Below are 17,895 nucleotides of genomic sequence, written 5' to 3' on the forward strand. Positions count from 1 at the left end.
GGAGCTTATAGTGTCTTTTTCTGTCAGTGTCCTCTTTGATTTGCGCAGGGGCTGAGATTCGCTGGTTGGCTCCGAGGAATCCTCTTCCTTAGGTTCTGTTTCGATCTGTTCAGTTGAAGCCGTTTTGTCTATGTAGTCTTCACTTCGGATTTGTGAAGACTGAGTTGGGTACTGATCATAGTCAATTTTCACCCAGGCAGCAGTGGATACCGAGTCTTCATTCACCTGGATGATCCTCCGTTCTTCCTGTTCCTCTTTAATCTGTATGGGGTTCATCATTTTGCCCCAGACTGGGGCTCCAATCCTGCTTACAGTGTTGCTGTACAGGGGACAACTCCTCTTCAGAGACAATGAACTGCTGGAAATCTGAAGGGAAGGAGAAAGGATACATTAGATTTTAGTTGCAGATGAGATAGGTGCTGATACGCCCCATCTGACATAAGATAATGGGGTCTAGGATGGGGTAGCCCATCTTCAGGATTTACCTCTTATGTGCTGTTGGTTGATCCTAACAGTTTCTGAAGTGTAGATCATGGTCATTCAGTATTGTCAGTAGGGGCAATCTGACTGGACTGATTATGATGGAGGGGGAATAGCTCATTACTTGTCTAAACAGCACTAAATGTCCATTTAAAACATGCAAGGGCAGTACAGCAAACTGTCTTCAGAGCTATTTACATTTTCTTTATTCTATTCACAATTAAAATGATTAATATTGACGAGAATCCCTTGTTCACTTCTATTGCTATATAGAAACTGCAGTATTGATTATATTTTTCAAGACTATTACATAACATGCAAAGAATTTGAAAGACTGTTAGCTAGTTAGCATATTAAACTGTATCTAATTGACATTTATCCGTATGTCTTTTCAATCAAAGATCAATGCATGAAATGGCATTTTTACTTTCTTTTTTTTAAATGTACTTTTAAAATAATTTTCCTCGGCATAGAATGAATATATCTTTCAAATTATGTGGATGTTATTTAATAGTTGACTAATTGCATTCATATTTAACTGTTTAGCTTGTTTGTAAATGGGCCGTTAAGTAGAAAAACAGTAAACACATTTGATGTGCCCTTGTTGCCAGGCGTCATGAGGTGAATAGGAAGCTCCAGGGTCGCGTTAGCTTTCAGAAATCTGCATTTTCAAAACGCAAATAAAAAATAACAATAATAATCATTCTGCGTTTTAAACCATTTCACCTGGTATTCATATTGGAAGTCAAGTGTTTTGTTGTTGTTGCTTCAATGGAGTGATAAGAGGCGTGCTACTACGCTTTTTCATCTGACAAAATAAATGAATGCAAAACATTCGGCAGAAAGTAGCTTCGTATTCATCAGATGACAACAGATGTGCATCATTACTTGGCTTGCAGCCACACAAACAAAGTATAGTAGCTTACAATTAAAGAGCAAGGCATTTCTTGCAAAGACGTTGCATGGTCATCTTATTTGTATATTTACCATAGAAAGAATGGAGCTAGCTACATTTCGTAATGTTTTGCTTGAAGTTAATACTACATTTAAAGTTGCTACCTGACCAGAGAATTTTCACAGAAGAAATTCAGTCAGTAGGGTGATAGAATGGCCATTTGTGAATGCAGGAATTTGATTTGTCTAAAAACAAGTACAAAGTTACAAACATTTTAGAAATGTGTTTACAAAACACCGCAATATATTTTTTCTGCCTTTCATCTTCTCTTTTGTGTGTGACAAACGCAGAATTCTGCGTTGACGCAAATAACTTCAGTTAAAATGAACTCAGAGGTTCAGAGTTTCCGACTTGTCATGAACAGTGGCCCAGTGGGAGCTAGTCTCTACGAATCAGAGTATGGACTAGACAAGCCACAACTCTCCTCTCTAACATTTATATTCAAAAATTCTAAACAGTCAGAATGTTGAATAAACTTAAGTTGAATTTACTCTACATGTCTGACGATTTCGTTCTTCTGCCCAGTAGCGTGCCGTGGTTCTGGGGCCTGGGCCTTCAGTGAAGTCCTACACAGTCCCACCCAAATTAATCCACCTCTTATTACCATCATTATGATGCCATGGCTCTAGACACTAAACATTTAGACAGAAACGCAGTATAACCAGGCGTTGTGTCACCTTGAAATTGACATTTTTATTCAGAGAATTGCAGGGGAAGAGTACAATACATTTTCATTGTGCAGCTTCGTTGCCCTGCGCGCTTGTTCATTGAGCTGTAGATCCACTCGGGTGTCCCCAAAAGTTTTCAAAAGCACCATTGTTTGTAAGTGCCCAGCCGTACTTTGGTGTCTCGTTGCTGCCTTTGTTAGACAACTCAGGTTTGCAAAGCCAGTGTGGCTCCAAACACCAAATCGATCACTTGCAAATAATAGGCATTCCCAGCAGTACAGTTTGCAGTGCTTCTCGGAGCCTGTCTTTGTAGCGTCGGCTTTGTAGCGTTGACGTCTACCTCTCCTGACAATGTCTAACTTTTCTTGAAAAGTTTGTCTTGAGAATGGCGTTATAATTATATCCTCGACCAAATCGATATCTTCTCCTTCCGCCATTGTGGGTTGAAAAAACAGCTTAGTAGTAATTCGTTGATCAATTTCAGTTTCCTAGTTCTGAGGCCTGCCCATATAGGACCTGCCTCTCAATATTGGTAATCCAATCAAAAGACGTGCAGGCAATACGCCTGCTAGCTGGCTCCTGTGTAACACTGGAGCCAACCAAATCAAATTTATTTGTCACATACATGGGCGTAGCGAAATGCTTGTGCTTCTAATAGCCAACTCTAAAGCTGAATGGTTGACACCAAATTTTAATTTCCATTCACTTTAAGCTACAAGCGCCCGCAATGTTGATTCTGAAGGCCTGAGGGCAGATTTTAGACCCCTGGCAACACATGATGGCTGAATATGATTGGATAAAATATCTAACATGAAGACCAGCCCTCCAAATCTCAACCTGGGGCTGGAAGCAGTGCAACCAAGAGGAACGCTATGAAATGAAGAGTGTAACTCTTACTCTGGGGAATAATTTAATACATATTTGTGGGAAAATATATTTAAAAAATATATATTTTCTGATGATGTTTAGGCCAGCAGAGATGGCCTTGCTGGCCCTGACGGCCCACCACTGCTTCTGCCTGTGTAAGTTTGAGCCCAAATATCCACAGGAAAGTATTGTAATGACCCGACTAGATCATAAAGGAACAATTGTCCAGACAGAGGATTGAGTTTATGAATTGCCGGTTTATTAACCCAACATTACACAGGCTACTGTTTGGCCGTAGCCCACGCCAAATAAATGAAAGATAGCCCTCAAACCAACCGTGACCTTCTCTTGTGAAGCACAGACATAAGAGAGAGAACAATGGATAAACCTGGTCTTAACTTCCAATGCTCCATTCCCCTAACCAACCCCCCTCCACGCCCCTCTGCCAACCACCAGAATGCCCGGCATCAGAACATTCCAGGCAATCCCGTGATTGGCAGATAGCAGGTTGATTGGCATGTCGGACCCCGCAAACACTGGTAAGTACAACACAACCCATTAATAGCCTACCACATAACACCGCTGTCTGTGCGTGTCGCTACAGTATTATTACACCAACTTCAAACCGTGTGTGGCTATCACGATTTGTTTGCTCATCACTTAAGGATAGGCGGGATGCAAATGTCTCAACTGGCCAATTGCCAGGGAAAATGCAGAGCGCCAGATTCAAATAAAATACTATAAAATTCAAACTTTCATTAAATCACACATGAATCCAGTCAACATGTCAGATTTTAAAAATGCTTTTCGGCGAAAGCATAAGAAGCTATTATCTGATAGCCTGCACCATCTGCACCAGCAGTAAACAAAGTAGTTAGCATATTTCAACCCTGCAGGCGCTACACAAAACGCTGAAATAAAATATAAAACATGCATTACCTTTGACAAGCTTCTTTTGTTGGCACTCCAATATGTCCCATAAACATCACAATTGGTCCTTTTGTTCGATTAATTTCGTCCTTATAAAGCGTGTTTGATCCAGAAAAAAACCCCTGAAAAGTTGGTCCTCGGGGTTTTGCCTGCTACATAAGTTCTGTTATACTCACAGACATGATTCAAACAGTTTTAGAAACTTCAGAGTGTTTTCTATCCAAATCTATGAATAACATGCATATATTATATTCTTGGCATGAGTAGCAGGAAGTTGAAATTGGGCACGCTATTTATCCAAAAGTGAAAATTCTGTTTAGGAGAGGTTTAGGAGAGCACCCAAGCTATCGACTTCCAGACACAAATGAGACCACTGACCATTTTACTCTATCAGAGCTGGTTAGGCAGTTTTCATGTTATCCGGGACATTAGTGACTAACTGTGCTGCTGGCAACAATTTATTTAGCTGTTTTTGCTGACGTTTACTGACAGTGGCCATATTCAACGGGTTTTGATCGCTCTAAATTCAGATGAGAATTTGAAATCGGAGTAGACAGCCAGAGTGAATTTACAAAAGCACCCGCATGTCCATTCAGAACGCAAAACGACTATACCATTTAGCTAAGCTAAATCCTCCCCTAAACAGGTGTTCTACTCTGCTAGCCAGCACCTCTCCTAAACAGGTGTTCTACTCTGCTAGCCAGCACCTCTCCTAAACAGGTGTTCTACTCTGCTAGCCAGCACCTCTCCTAAACAGGTGTTCTACTCTGCTAGCCAGCACCTCTCCTAAACAGGTGTTCTACTCTGTTAGCCAGCACCTCTCCTAAACAGGTGTTCTACTCTGCTAGCCAGCACCTCTCCTAAACAGGTGTTCTACTCTGCTAGCCAGCACCTCTCCTAAACAGGTGTTCTACTCTGCTAGCCAGCACCTCTCCTAAACAGGTGTTCTACTCTGCTAGCCAGCACCTCCCCTAAACAGGTGTTCACCTGCTAGCCAGCACCTCCTAAACAGGTGTTCTACTCTGCTAGCCAGCACCTCTCCTAAACAGGTGTTCTACTCTGCTAGCCAGCACCTCCCCTAAACAGGTGTGCATTTCTTCCTCCTCCAGATGAACCTTATCACCCGGCCACCTGGTCCACGATCATCTTCTCATTAATGGACTATGCATCCTAGAATGGCACATGCATCTTTGTACTCTCTGCACATCCTCATATGCACCTGTGTCTTTTCATGTACATATTTCCCCCACTGCTCAGCATCCTGTAAAATAATTTGTATTTATATATCTCTACATACATACTTTATAACGCCACCTGGTCCACGATCATCTTCTCATTAATGGACTATGCATCCTAGAATGGCACATGCATCTTTGTACTCTCTGCACATCCTCATATGCACCTGTGTCTTTTCATGTACAGTATGTTGTCACTGCTCAGCATCCTGTAAAACAATGTTGTTGTATTTATATATCTGCTTACATACATGTTGTCTGTATCCTTTTAACAGCTTGTTTTACATAGTGAAGTATTGTTTATCAGCTACCTTTACATGTGTATGTTGTCTGTATGTACATAGCTCTGCTTCTACATACAGTATGTTGGTATTTCTGTAAGCTCTGCTTCTACATGCAGTATGTTGTCTGTATCCTGTTTATCAGCTCTGCTTCTACATGCAGTATGTTGTCTGTATCCTGTTTATCAGCTCTGCTTCTACATACAGTATGTTGTCTGTATCCTGTTTATCAGCTCTGCTTCTACATGCAGTATGTTGTCTGTATCCTGTTTATCAGCTCTGCTTCTACATGCAGTATGTTGTCTGTATCCTGTTTATCAGCTCTGCTTCTACATACAGTATGTTGTCTGTATATCAGGTTTATCTTCTGCCTGGAAATTCTGTTTATTGTGGCAGCACCATTTCACCAAGTCAAATTCCTTTATATACAAAATGTATTATGCGATTAAAGGTGATTCTGATCTTCTACAGATTACAGGACTCTTATTTTGAAATATATAAAATCCCATGACCCAGAATCGCTTTATCTTGTTTGCATAACACAGCTGGAAAGAAGGATGGCGGATGATGGAAATAGAGAGTCAGCGCCGATTGGAGGAGATGAATTTACCAACACAGAGTTAGAGAATAACAAGAATAACACGGTAGTAACGCAATAATTTATATGTTTTGTCTGTGTTTGTAAATTGTCCTTTGTCCACGGCAAAGGACTGGATGGATGCATACAGAAATAGAACAGATGTAGCAGTCGGGACATCAGGCAGGCCACGCGATACATTGTAACTACGCGCTGCTGTTGGCTACAATATAACCTTGTTTGTAACAATATTGCAACACGATATGAGTGTTTTGAAGATTGAAAGACCTATCCATCCAAAATAAAACCATATCTGATCTGTGTTACGTGGCCAGAAGCTGTTCGGCACGTTATTGTTCCACTCGCAGCATTCAGATAATGACGTCACGGCATTATGACATATGGACGTCTATAGACACGTATGTGTTTATTACTAACGTATGTGTTTATTACTAGAACATTTCCAAATAGGTCCAATAATTGGCAGAGGATAGGAACAATCTAAATCTATTGATATTCTGTTCTATTCATATTCAGTCCTCTAGAGCAGAGTTTCCCAAACTAGGTCCAACCAATTCATCATCAATATTTGATTATTTGAATCAGCTGTTAGAGCAAGGGCAAAAACCAAAACGTGCACCCATGTGGGACCCCAGGACCGAGTTTGGGAAACTGCTCTAACTCTGTTCACTTAACCACTGCCTATTTCTCCCATGCACTCTGTTTGTACAGATGGTGGAGGAAGGATCCACTCTGCTGCGGAGAATGGAGATCAGTGTGGCCGAGGCAGAGAAAAGAACTGGGAAAAATGCAGTGAACATGCAAGAGATATTCACAGTGTACCTCATAGAAACTCGGTGAGAGAGTGGGACCCCGTTTGAAAATGAAGCATTTGCGAAAAATAACCTTGCTCCCAAATGAAAACATGTTCTCGGTACAATGACGTTCTTGAACCTGGAATTTTCTGAGTGTGTAAAATAAGAGGGATTCAGATCCTTCTGGTTAATCTGATCTGACCTAGATGTTGGTGTTTCTTCTTTCAGACCCATAGATGCAATAACAGAAGGCCATAACCCAGCCCCAGACTCTCTCTGGAGGAGATACAGTGAATTTGAGATTCTCCGGAACTATTTGTTAGTCACCTATCCATTTATCGTGGTTCCGCCTTTGCCAGAGAAGAGGGTAAGCTGATGGCCACATCTATACCTAGTAGTCCCAAGCACCACACTGCAGTGTTTGGGCCTTAATGCCCACATAATTTAATTTAATAGAACACATTATAATATATATATATATATCTTTGTGTAATAACCCTGGTCTGATTTCTACAGGCAGAGTTTGTTTGGCACAAGCTGTCTGCAGACAACATGGATCCAGACTTTGTAGAGAGGCGCAGGGTTGGTCTGGAGAACTTTCTACTTCGCGTGGCTTCCCATTCGGTTCTGTCCAATGACAAAATCCTATACCACTTCCTGACTGAGGTGCGATAGCCTATCAGCTCACTCCATCACGTTGACATTGTATTGGAATGTTTTGGAGAGATTCAACATACATTTGTATTTATTTATTTGTACTCTACTTTTTAAAACGGTTTAATTTACTCTCCTCCTCTCCCAGGAACACAGGTGGAAGGAGGTGGTGTATGAGACAGGGTTCCAAGCCAAGGTACCTCAGAGGAATTCTTTACTTCATTAATGTCTATCTTTTACCCCTATACGATCTTTACTCAGTTACTACCACTTATTAAAGGGGTTGTGTCCTTGAGCTGTTCCTGTCTATTGATGTTCTGTATTACATCATGTTCTGTGTGGACCCCAGGAAGAGTAGCTGCTGGATGTGCAACCGCTAACAGGGTTCCTAATGAAATCAAATAAAAACCATATTGAATCTATTCTTATCCACCCAGTGGTACATCCAGTGGTACACCTTGGTTGTGTTTGGTTTAGAACCGCATTCTAATTGTGTTTGTTTTTTCTAGGCAGACTCCAGGATTAAAGCTCTGAGCGCAACTTTCAGAGTGAAGAACCCTGACAAGTAAATCAACCTTCCCATTTACAACCAGGAGTTGTCAGACACCTAGTGGCATTATGTATTACATACATTTTACTTAAAGTTGAGTTACGTTAAAGTGGTGTAAAGTTAGTCGTGTTAAGTTGAAGCCGTGTTAAGTTGAAGTCGAGTAAAGTTGAATTTGTGTAAAGTAGAAATGATGTTAAGTTGTATAAAGTTACATTTATGGAAGTCGATTAAAGTGGAAGTCGTGTACATTGGAAGTCGTGTACATTGGAAGTCGTGTACATTGGAAGTCGTGTACATTGGAAGTCTTGTAAAGGTATTTTAAGGTTGCCATTTGTCTTCCTCTATCTAGGCGGTTCACAGAGATGAAACACTACAGCGATGAGCTCCAGTCTCTCACATCCCAGCTGCTCAGAGTCAGAGCAGTAAGTCATATAATAATATAGCATTCATCAGATGCTTTAGATCCACAGTCACTCTGCTCCTCTCATTAGTCTGAAGTTATATCTTTGGAACGACATCTTCTTTTATTTAGCGCTCACCTCTTGTTACACATTTAATAACTCAGGTTTCATTCTCCAGAGAGTAGCAGACAGGCTCTACGGCGTATACAAAGTCCATGGGAACTACGGAAGAGTATTCAGGTAAGAGCACTAGTCAGCAGGTAGCCTAGTGGTTAAGAGTGTTGGGCCAACAACCGAGCCGAGTAGGTAAAAAATCTGTCGATGTGCCCTTGAGCAAGGCACTTAACCCTAACAATAAAACATGTTCTATTTGAATATTGAAGAAAGACTGATATGATATTGTGGGATTATCTAACTGATCTGACTGTTTGTGTGGCAGTGAGTGGAGTGCCTTAGAGAAGGAGATGGGAGACGGTCTAACTGATCTGACTGTTTGTGTGGCAGTGAGTGGAGTGCCTTAGAGAAGGAGATGGGAGACGGTCTAACTGATCTGACTGTTTGTGTGGCAGTGAGTGGAGTGCCACTGATCTGACTGTTTGTGTGGCAGTGAGTGGAGTGCCTTAGAGAAGGAGATGGGAGACGGTCTAACTGATCTGACTGTTTGTGTAGCAGTGAGTGGAGTGCCTTAGAGAAGGAGATGGGAGACGGTCTAACTGATCTGACTGTTTGTGTGGCAGTGAGTGGAGTGCCTTAGAGAAGGAGATGGGAGACGGTCTAACTAGTCTGACTGTTTTTGTGGCAGTGAGTGGAGTGCCTTAGAGAAGGAGATGGGAGACGGTCTAACTGATCTGACTGTTTGTGTGGCAGTGAGTGGAGTGCCTTAGAGAAGGAGATGGGAGACGGTCTAACTGATCTGACTGTTTGTGTGGCAGTGAGTGGAGTGCCTTAGAGAAGGAGATGGGAGACGGTCTAACTGATCTGACTGTTTGTGTGGCAGTGAGTGGAGTGCCTTAGAGAAGGAGATGGGAGACGGTCTAACTGATCTGACTGTTTGTGTGGCAGTGAGTGGAGTGCCTTAGAGAAGGAGATGGGAGACGGTCTAACTGATCTGACTGTTTGTGTGGCAGTGAGTGGAGTGCCTTAGAGAAGGAGATGGGAGACGGTCTAACTGATCTGACTGTTTGTGTGGCAGTGAGTGGAGTGCCTTAGAGAAGGAGATGGGAGACGGTCTAACTGATCTGACTGTTTGTGTGGCAGTGAGTGGAGTGCCTTAGAGAAGGAGATGGAGAGACTGATCTGACTGTTTGTGTGGCAGTGAGTGGAGTGCCTTAGAGAAGGAGATGGGAGACGGTCTAACTGATCTGACTGTTTGTGTGGCAGTGAGTGGAGTGCCTTAGAGAAGGAGATGGGAGACGGTCTAACTGATCTGACTGTTTGTGTGGCAGTGAGTGGAGTGCCTTAGAGAAGGAGATGGGAGACGGTCTAACTGATCTGACTGTTTGTGTAGCAGTGAGTGGAGTGCCTTAGAGAAGGAGATGGGAGACGGTCTAACTGATCTGACTGTTTGTGTGGCAGTGAGTGGAGTGCCTTAGAGAAGGAGATGGGAGATGGTCTCACTGATCTGACTGTTTGTGTGGCAGTGAGTGGAGTGCCTTAGAGAAGGAGATGGGAGACGGTCTAACTGATCTGACTGTTTGTGTGGCAGTGAGTGGAGTGCCTTAGAGAAGGAGATGGGAGACGGTCTAACTGATCTGACTGTTTGTGTGGCAGTGAGTGGAGTGCCTTAGAGAAGGAGATGGGAGACGGTCTAACTGATCTGACTGTTTGTGTGGCAGTGAGTGGAGTGCCTTAGAGAAGGAGATGGGAGACGGTCTAACTGATCTGACTGTTTGTGTGGCAGTGAGTGGAGTGCCTTAGAGAAGGAGATGGGAGACGGTCTAACTGATCTGACTGTTTGTGTGGCAGTGAGTGGAGTGCCTTAGAGAAGGAGATGGGAGACGGTCTAACTGATCTGACTGTTTGTGTAGCAGTGAGTGGAGTGCCTTAGAGAAGGAGATGGGAGACGGTCTAACTGATCTGACTGTTTGTGTGGCAGTGAGTGGAGTGCCTTAGAGAAGGAGATGGGAGACGGTCTAACTGATCTGACTGTTTGTGTGGCAGTGAGTGGAGTGCCTTAGAGAAGGAGATGGGAGACGGTCTAACTGATCTGACTGTTTGTGTGGCAGTGAGTGGAGTGCCTTAGAGAAGGAGATGGGAGACGGTCTAACTGATCTGACTGTTTGTGTGGCAGTGAGTGGAGTGCCTTAGAGAAGGAGATGGGAGACGGTCTAACTGATCTGACTGTTTGTGTGGCAGTGAGTGGAGTGCCTTAGAGAAGGAGATGGGAGACGGTCTAACTGATCTGACTGTTTGTGTGGCAGTGAGTGGAGTGCCTTAGAGAAGGAGATGGGAGACGGTCTAACTGATCTGACTGTTTGTGTGGCAGTGAGTGGAGTGCCTTAGAGAAGGAGATGGGAGACGGTCTAACTGATCTGACTGTTTGTGTGGCAGTGAGTGGAGTGCCTTAGAGAAGGAGATGGGAGACGGTCTAACTGATCTGACTGTTTGTGTGGCAGTGAGTGGAGTGCCTTAGAGAAGGAGATGGGAGACGGTCTAACTGATCTGACTGTTTGTGTGGCAGTGAGTGGAGTGCCTTAGAGAAGGAGATGGGAGACGGTCTAACTGATCTGACTGTTTGTGTGGCAGTGAGTGGAGTGCCTTAGAGAAGGAGATGGGAGACGGTCTAACTGATCTGACTGTTTGTGTGGCAGTGAGTGGAGTGCCTTAGAGAAGGAGATGGGAGACGGTCTAACTGATCTGACTGTTTGTGTGGCAGTGAGTGGAGTGCCTTAGAGAAGGAGATGGGAGACGGTCTAACTGATCTGACTGTTTGTGTGGCAGTGAGTGGAGTGCCTTAGAGAAGGAGATGGGAGACGGTCTAACTGATCTGACTGTTTGTGTGGCAGTGAGTGGAGTGCCTTAGAGAAGGAGATGGGAGACGGTCTAACTGATCTGACTGTTTGTGTGGCAGTGAGTGGAGTGCCTTAGAGAAGGAGATGGGAGACGGTCTAACTGATCTGACTGTTTGTGTGGCAGTGAGTGGAGTGCCTTAGAGAAGGAGATGGGAGACGGTCTAACTGATCTGACTGTTTGTGTGGCAGTGAGTGGAGTGCCTTAGAGAAGGAGATGGGAGACGGTCTAACTGATCTGACTGTTTGTGTGGCAGTGAGTGGAGTGCCTTAGAGAAGGAGATGGGAGACGGTCTAACTGATCTGACTGTTTGTGTGGCAGTGAGTGGAGTGCCTTAGAGAAGGAGATGGGAGACGGTCTAACTGATCTGACTGTTTGTGTGGCAGTGAGTGGAGTGCCTTAGAGAAGGAGATGGGAGACGGTCTAACTGATCTGACTGTTTGTGTGCAGTGAGTGGAGTGCCTTAGAGAAGGAGATGGGAGACGGTCTAACTGATCTGACTGTGAAGTGAGTGGAGTGCCTTAGAGAAGGAGATGGGAGACGGTCTAACTGATCTGACTGTTTGTGTGGCAGTGAGTGGAGTGCCTTAGAGAAGGAGATGGGAGACGGTCTAACTGATCTGACTGTTTGTGTGGCAGTGAGTGGAGTGCCTTAGAGAAGGAGATGGGAGACGGTCTAACTGATCTGACTGTTTGTGTGGCAGTGAGTGGAGTGCCTTAGAGAAGGAGATGGGAGACGGTCTAACTGATCTGACTGTTTGTGTGGCAGTGAGTGGAGTGCCTTAGAGAAGGAGATGGGAGACGGTCTAACTGATCTGACTGTGTGGCAGTGAGTGGCTAGAGTGAGATGGGCCTGGCCAACTTGTGTCCCAGGAGGAGTGCCTTATGGGAGATGGGAGTCTAACTGATCTGACTGTTTGTGTGGCAGTGAGTGGAGTGCCTTAGAGAAGGAGATGGGAGACGGTCTAACTGATCTGACTGTTTGTGTGGCAGTGAGTGGAGTGCCTTAGAGAAGGAGATGGGAGACGGTCTAACTGATCTGACTGTTTGTGTGGCAGTGAGTGGAGTGCCTTAGAGAAGGAGATGGGAGACGGTCTAACTGATCTGACTGTTTGTGTGGCAGTGAGTGGAGTGCCTAGAGAAGAGAAGGAGATGACTGGAGACGGTCTAACTGATCTGACTGTTTGTGTGGCAGTGAGTGGAGTGCCTTAGAGAAGGAGATGGGAGACGGTCTAACTGATCTGACTGTTTGTGTGGCAGTGAGTGGAGTGCCTTAGAGAAGGAGATGGGAGACGGTCTAACTGATCTGACTGTTTGTGTGGCAGTGAGTGGAGTGCCTTAGAGAAGGAGATGGGAGACTGGTCTAACTGATCTGACTGTTTGTGTGGCAGTGAGTGGAGTGCCTTAGAGAAGGAGATGGGAGACGGTCTAACTGATCTGACTGTTTGTGTGGCAGTGAGTGGAGTGCCTTAGAGAAGGAGATGGGAGACGGTCTAACTGATCTGACTGTTTGTGTGGCAGTGAGTGGAGTGCCTTAGAGAAGGAGATGGGAGACGGTCTACAGAGTGCTGGACACCATATGGATGCGTGAGTACTCTCCATCCGCCAACAACTTTTGTATCTAACCTGTGCTGAGCCTGCTATTCTAATGTAGATTGCACACAACCTGCAATTTAGGAACCACAATGGAAATTAGGGAGCACAATGGAAATAATTATATATTTTTTAACTGGCAAATAAAATCAGCCTGGTATTCTAATGCAGAGTGCACACGTCAAACAATTTAGGAACTACAATGAAAATAAGTATATATTTGTTTAACTGGCTAATAAAATCTGTGATTTTGTCCACAGCTATGCTGCCTCAGTAGATGATATGTTGGAGGAAGAGGAGCACTATGCAGACCAACTGAAGGAATACCTTTTCTATGCTGAAGCCTTAAGGTTGGTCCTATTGCACATTATGGCTAATCAATCAGTGAATCAACCAACCAATGAATCATATCTTGTAAAGGGATTCCAGAACCCTGTCCCCTTAGTCAGGTAAAGAGGGTGATGCACCAAGTAGAAGGTTCTAACAGTGTAAAAATGTCTCCTCTAAACGGGCCTGGTACAACTTGTGTCCCAGGAAGTAATGCTGTATGGTGTTGTGACATTGTATGGGCCTCCTGTAAAGCTACTGCTGTCTGTTTCCTACAGGGCTGTGTGTAGGAAACACGAGCTGACCCAGTATGAGCTGGAGACCGCCTCCTCAGACCTCATCTCCAAGAAGCAGCAACGGGAGGAGCTGGCCACTGGGGTATTCAATTCAATACAACTTTATCAATACCCTCAGGGGCAATGAAGAAAGCCATATGTTTAGGTGTAGGTCTAGTTTATCTACTGTTTGTATCCTGGTATAGGAAAACTAGGGGACTCCAACTGAGATGGTGATCTCTTGTAAGAGGCAAGCTCTTGTCTTTCCAATATTGGTACAGTATAGGTCTCAAGACGTTGGCAAGGCCCAAGAGGTCTTGTTTGTCAAGTCCTCTCAGAATCTTTGACGACATGTATTTTTCAAACCCTCCTATATAAGGACATGTAAAGCCCTAGCCTGGTCCCATCTTTGACGACATGTATTTTTCAAACCCTCCTATATAAGGACATGTAAAGCCCTAGCCTGGTCCCATCTTTGACGACATGTATTTTTCAAACCCCCCTAAGGATATGTAAGGCTCTACATAGTCCCAGACTCTACTCTAGTCCCATCTCTACTGACGTTCCCACTACTGTATTTCCCAGACTCTACTGTAGTCCCAGGACTCTACTGTAGTCCCAGGCTCTACTGTAGTCCCAGACTCTACTGTAGTCCCAGGCTCTACTGTAGTCCCAGACTCTACTGTAGTCCCAGACTCTACTGTAGTCCCAGACTCTACTGTAGTCCCAGGCTCTACTGTAGTCCCAGACTCTACTGTAGTCCCAGGCTCTACTGTAGTCCCAGACTCTACTGTAGTCCCAGGCTCTACTGTAGTCCCAGGCTCTACTGTAGTCCCAGGCTCTACTGTAGTCCCAGGCTCTACTGTAGTCCCAGGCTCTACTGTAGTCCCAGGCTCTACTGTAGTCCCAGGCTCTACTGTAGTCCCAGGCTCTACTGTAGTCCCAGACTCTACTGTAGTCCCAGGCTCTACTGTCGTCCCAGGCTCTACTGTAGTCCCAGGCTCTACTGTCGTCCCAGACTCTACTGTAGTCCCAGGCTCTACTGTCGTCCCAGGCTCTACTGTAGTCCCACTCTCTACTGTCGTCCCAGACTCTACTGTCGTCCCAGGCTCTACTGTAGTCCCAGACTCTACTGTAGTCCCAGGCTCTACTGTAGTCCCAGGCTCTACTGTAGTCCCAGGCTCTACTGTCGTCCCAGACTCTACTGTCGTCCCAGGCTCTACTGTAGTCCCAGACTCTACTGTCGTCCCAGACTCTACTGTCGTCCCAGACTCTACTGTAGTCCCAGGCTCTACTGTAGTCCCAGACTCTACTGTAGTCCCAGACTCTACTGTAGCCAACTCTTCTATTGCATGCCATGCATGTTTGTCATGACAACAAACACAGAGAGGCCGAAGCATCAACAGACTAGACCACCAGCAGGCCTGGGGTCAATTCCATTTCAATTCAGAAAGTAAATCAAATTCCAATTCCAAATTTTCCTCATTGAAAAGCATAGGAGAGAATCTGGAGTTTTAGTGTACGTCTTGAACTGACTAGACCACCAGGCTAGTAATGCCCCTCCATTCTCTGTCTGTCTGTCCATCCTCAGATGGTACGGACGTTCTCCTTCAAAGGAATGACCAACAAGCTGTTTGGTCAGGAGACACCAGAGCAGAGGGAGGCTAAACTCAGCCTACTAGAGGAGCAGATCGTCCAGGGAGAGGAGACGGTCACAGAGAAAACAGTGGAGTGCGAGTGAGTCCCTCATGTTAAACCATGCAGTAATACCTAGATAGATAGATAGACCACATGCTGAAAACAACTCATTGATAAAGTATGTAATATAATCTGTGTGTGTGTGTGTGTGTGTGTGTGTGTGTGTGTGTGTGTGTGTGTGTGTGTGTGTGTGCAGCGAGTATGTGAAGGGTGCGTGGGTGGACATGCAGCGCTTCAAGGAGCAGAAGGACAGGGATCTGAGGGAGGCTCTGATTGGCTACGCCGTCATGCAGATCAGCATGTGTAAGAAGGTGTGTCACACTCAGGTGGAAGTCTGGAAATGCTCCTAGTATCTATGAGGGTTATTTTCATTGGGCACCAAACAGACAAAAACTGACTCAAAGACAGAGGGACTACCTGGACTTGTCCAATAAGAAACTGTCATTTTCGTGTTGCTTTAAATACCACTCTCAGAGTTGTGTTCATTAGGCACCAAACTGAAGAACACGGACTGAAAGAGAGAGGGACTACCTGGACTTGTCCAATGAGAGACTTTTGTTTCAAAACGCGTTGCAACGGTGTGCCCTACTGAACACAACCCACTTGTTAAAGTCAAAGGCCAATGTTGTTAGGACCTAGTTCAATTTCTGTGTTTTATGTTCTCCTCTGTCTGTATAGGGCATTCAAGTGTGGACCAATGCTAAGGAATGTTTCCACAAGATGTAAGGGGGTCGGGCCGTGGGTCAGCGACGACGTCTATGGTACGAGTGTACAACAACTTCACCTTTTGACCTTCACATGGAAACATAACCACTGTTGTCCCGGCAACAAGCCCCAGCTGACATAAAATTACAGGGCTGCGTCTCAGTACTCAGTCCAATACTGGCTGTGTCTCAGTACTCAGTCCAATACTGGCTGAGTCTCAGTACTCAGTCCAATACTGGCTGTGTCTCAGTACTCAGTCCAATACTGGCTGTGTCTCAGTACTCAGTCCAATACTGGCTGCATCTCAGTACTCAGTCCAATACTGGCTGTGTCTCAGTACTCAGTCCAATACTGGCTGAGTCTCAGTACTCAGTCCAATACTACTGGTCTCAGTACTCAGTCCAATACTGGCTGTCTCAGTCTCAGTACTCAGTCCAATACTGAGTCTCAGTACTCAGTCCAATACTGGCTGTGTCTCAGTACTCAGTCCAATACTGGCTGAGTCTCAGTACTCAGTCCAATACTGGCTGAGTCTCAGTACTCAGTCCAATACTGGCTGAGTCTCAGTACTCAGTCCAATACTGGCTGAGTCTCAGTACTCAGTCCAATACTGGCTGCGTCTCAGTACTCAGTCCAATACTGGCTGAGTCTCAGTACTCAGTCCAATACTGGCTGCAGTCTCAGTACTCAGTCCAATACTGGCTGCAGTCTCAGTACTCAGTCCAATACTGGCTGAGTCTCAGTACTCAGTCCAATACTGGCTGAGTCTCAGTACTCAGTCCAATACTGGCTGTGTCTCAGTACTCAGTCCAATACTGGCTGTGTCTCAGTACTCAGTCCAATACTGGCTGCGTCTCAGTACTCAGTCCAATACTGGCTGTCTCAGTACTCAGTCCAATACTGGCTGAGTCTCAGTACTCAGTCCAATACTGGCTGTGTCTCAGTACTCAGTCCAATACTGGCTGCGCTCCAGATAAAGTGGGGAGGTAAGGAAGCCTTTCAAGACATGAGATGCAGCCCGGGACTATATTTTATAATGAGATATAAGGCACAAACATATCCCCTTGTGTTGGTTTATTAAGACAACGTGTGTAGTATCAGCAGGATAAAGGTTGTTCATTAAGACAACGTGTGTGTAGTATCAGCAGGATAAAGGCTGTTTATTAAGACAACGTGTGTGTAGTATCAGCAGGATAAAGGCTGTTCATTAAGACAACGTGTGTAGTATCAGCAGGATAAAGGCTGTTCATTAAGACAACGTGTGTAGTATCAGCAGGATAAAGGCTGTTCATTAAGACAACGTGTGTAGTATCAGCAGGATAAAGGTTGTTCATTAAGACAACGTGTGTAGTATCAGCAGGATAAAGGTTGTTCATTAAGACAACGTGTGTAGTATCAGCAGGATAAAGGTTGTTCATTAAGACAACGTGTGTAGTATCAGCAGGATAAAGGCTGTTCATTAAGACAACGTGTGTAGTATCAGCAGGATAAAGGTTGTTTATTAAGACAACGTGTGTAGTATCAGCAGGATAAAGGTTGTTCATTAAGACAACGTGTGTAGTATCAGCAGGATAAAGGCTGTTCATTAAGACAACGTGTGTAGTATCAGCAGGATAAAGGTTGTTCATTAAGACAACGTGTGTAGTATCAGCAGGATAAAGGCTGTTCATTAAGACAACGTGTGTAGTATCAGCAGGATAAAGGTTGTTCATTAAGACAACGTGTGTAGTATCAGCAGGATAAAGGTTGTTCATTAAGACAACGTGTGTAGTATCAGCAGGATAAAGGCTGTTCATTACGTGTGTAGTATCAGCAGGATAAAGGTTGTTCATTAAGACAACGTGTGTAGTATCAGCAGGATAAAGGTTGTTCATTA

The 17,895-nt window shown here is 44.6% G+C and overlaps 1 protein-coding gene across 1 annotated transcript; it reads left to right on the forward strand.

Annotated features, from left to right (window-relative positions):
- Positions 1-5,960: 5,960 nt before the first annotated feature.
- LOC135543156 (sorting nexin-4-like) lies at positions 5,961-16,361 on the forward strand. The gene is made up of 14 exons (XM_064970244.1): positions 5,961-6,060; positions 6,726-6,850; positions 7,037-7,175; positions 7,325-7,474; positions 7,611-7,658; positions 7,972-8,027; positions 8,362-8,434; positions 8,592-8,653; positions 12,943-13,008; positions 13,275-13,364; positions 13,620-13,719; positions 15,208-15,353; positions 15,511-15,625; positions 15,993-16,361. Exons 1-14 carry the CDS (start codon positions 5,974-5,976, stop codon positions 16,038-16,040), a joined length of 1,305 nt encoding a protein of 434 aa, XP_064826316.1. The 5' UTR covers positions 5,961-5,973; the 3' UTR covers positions 16,041-16,361.
- The last annotated feature ends 1,534 nt before the right edge of the window (positions 16,362-17,895 follow it).

The sequence above is a fragment of the Oncorhynchus masou genome, chromosome 7, assembly GCF_036934945.1.
Source record: "Oncorhynchus masou masou isolate Uvic2021 chromosome 7, UVic_Omas_1.1, whole genome shotgun sequence".
Taxonomy (NCBI): domain Eukaryota; kingdom Metazoa; phylum Chordata; class Actinopteri; order Salmoniformes; family Salmonidae; genus Oncorhynchus; species Oncorhynchus masou.

Bases quoted from the DNA above. Each gene is read 5' to 3' on its own strand.
- LOC135543156 (XM_064970244.1), top strand. From the start codon at position 5,974: ATGGCGGATGATGGAAATAGAGAGTCAGCGCCGATTGGAGGAGATGAA. The intron at 8,028-8,361 runs GTAAATCAACCT...TCCTCTATCTAG, and splicing joins AGAGTGAAGAACCCTGACAA to GCGGTTCACAGAGATGAAAC. The intron at 13,365-13,619 runs GTTGGTCCTATT...TGTTTCCTACAG, and splicing joins TTCTATGCTGAAGCCTTAAG to GGCTGTGTGTAGGAAACACG.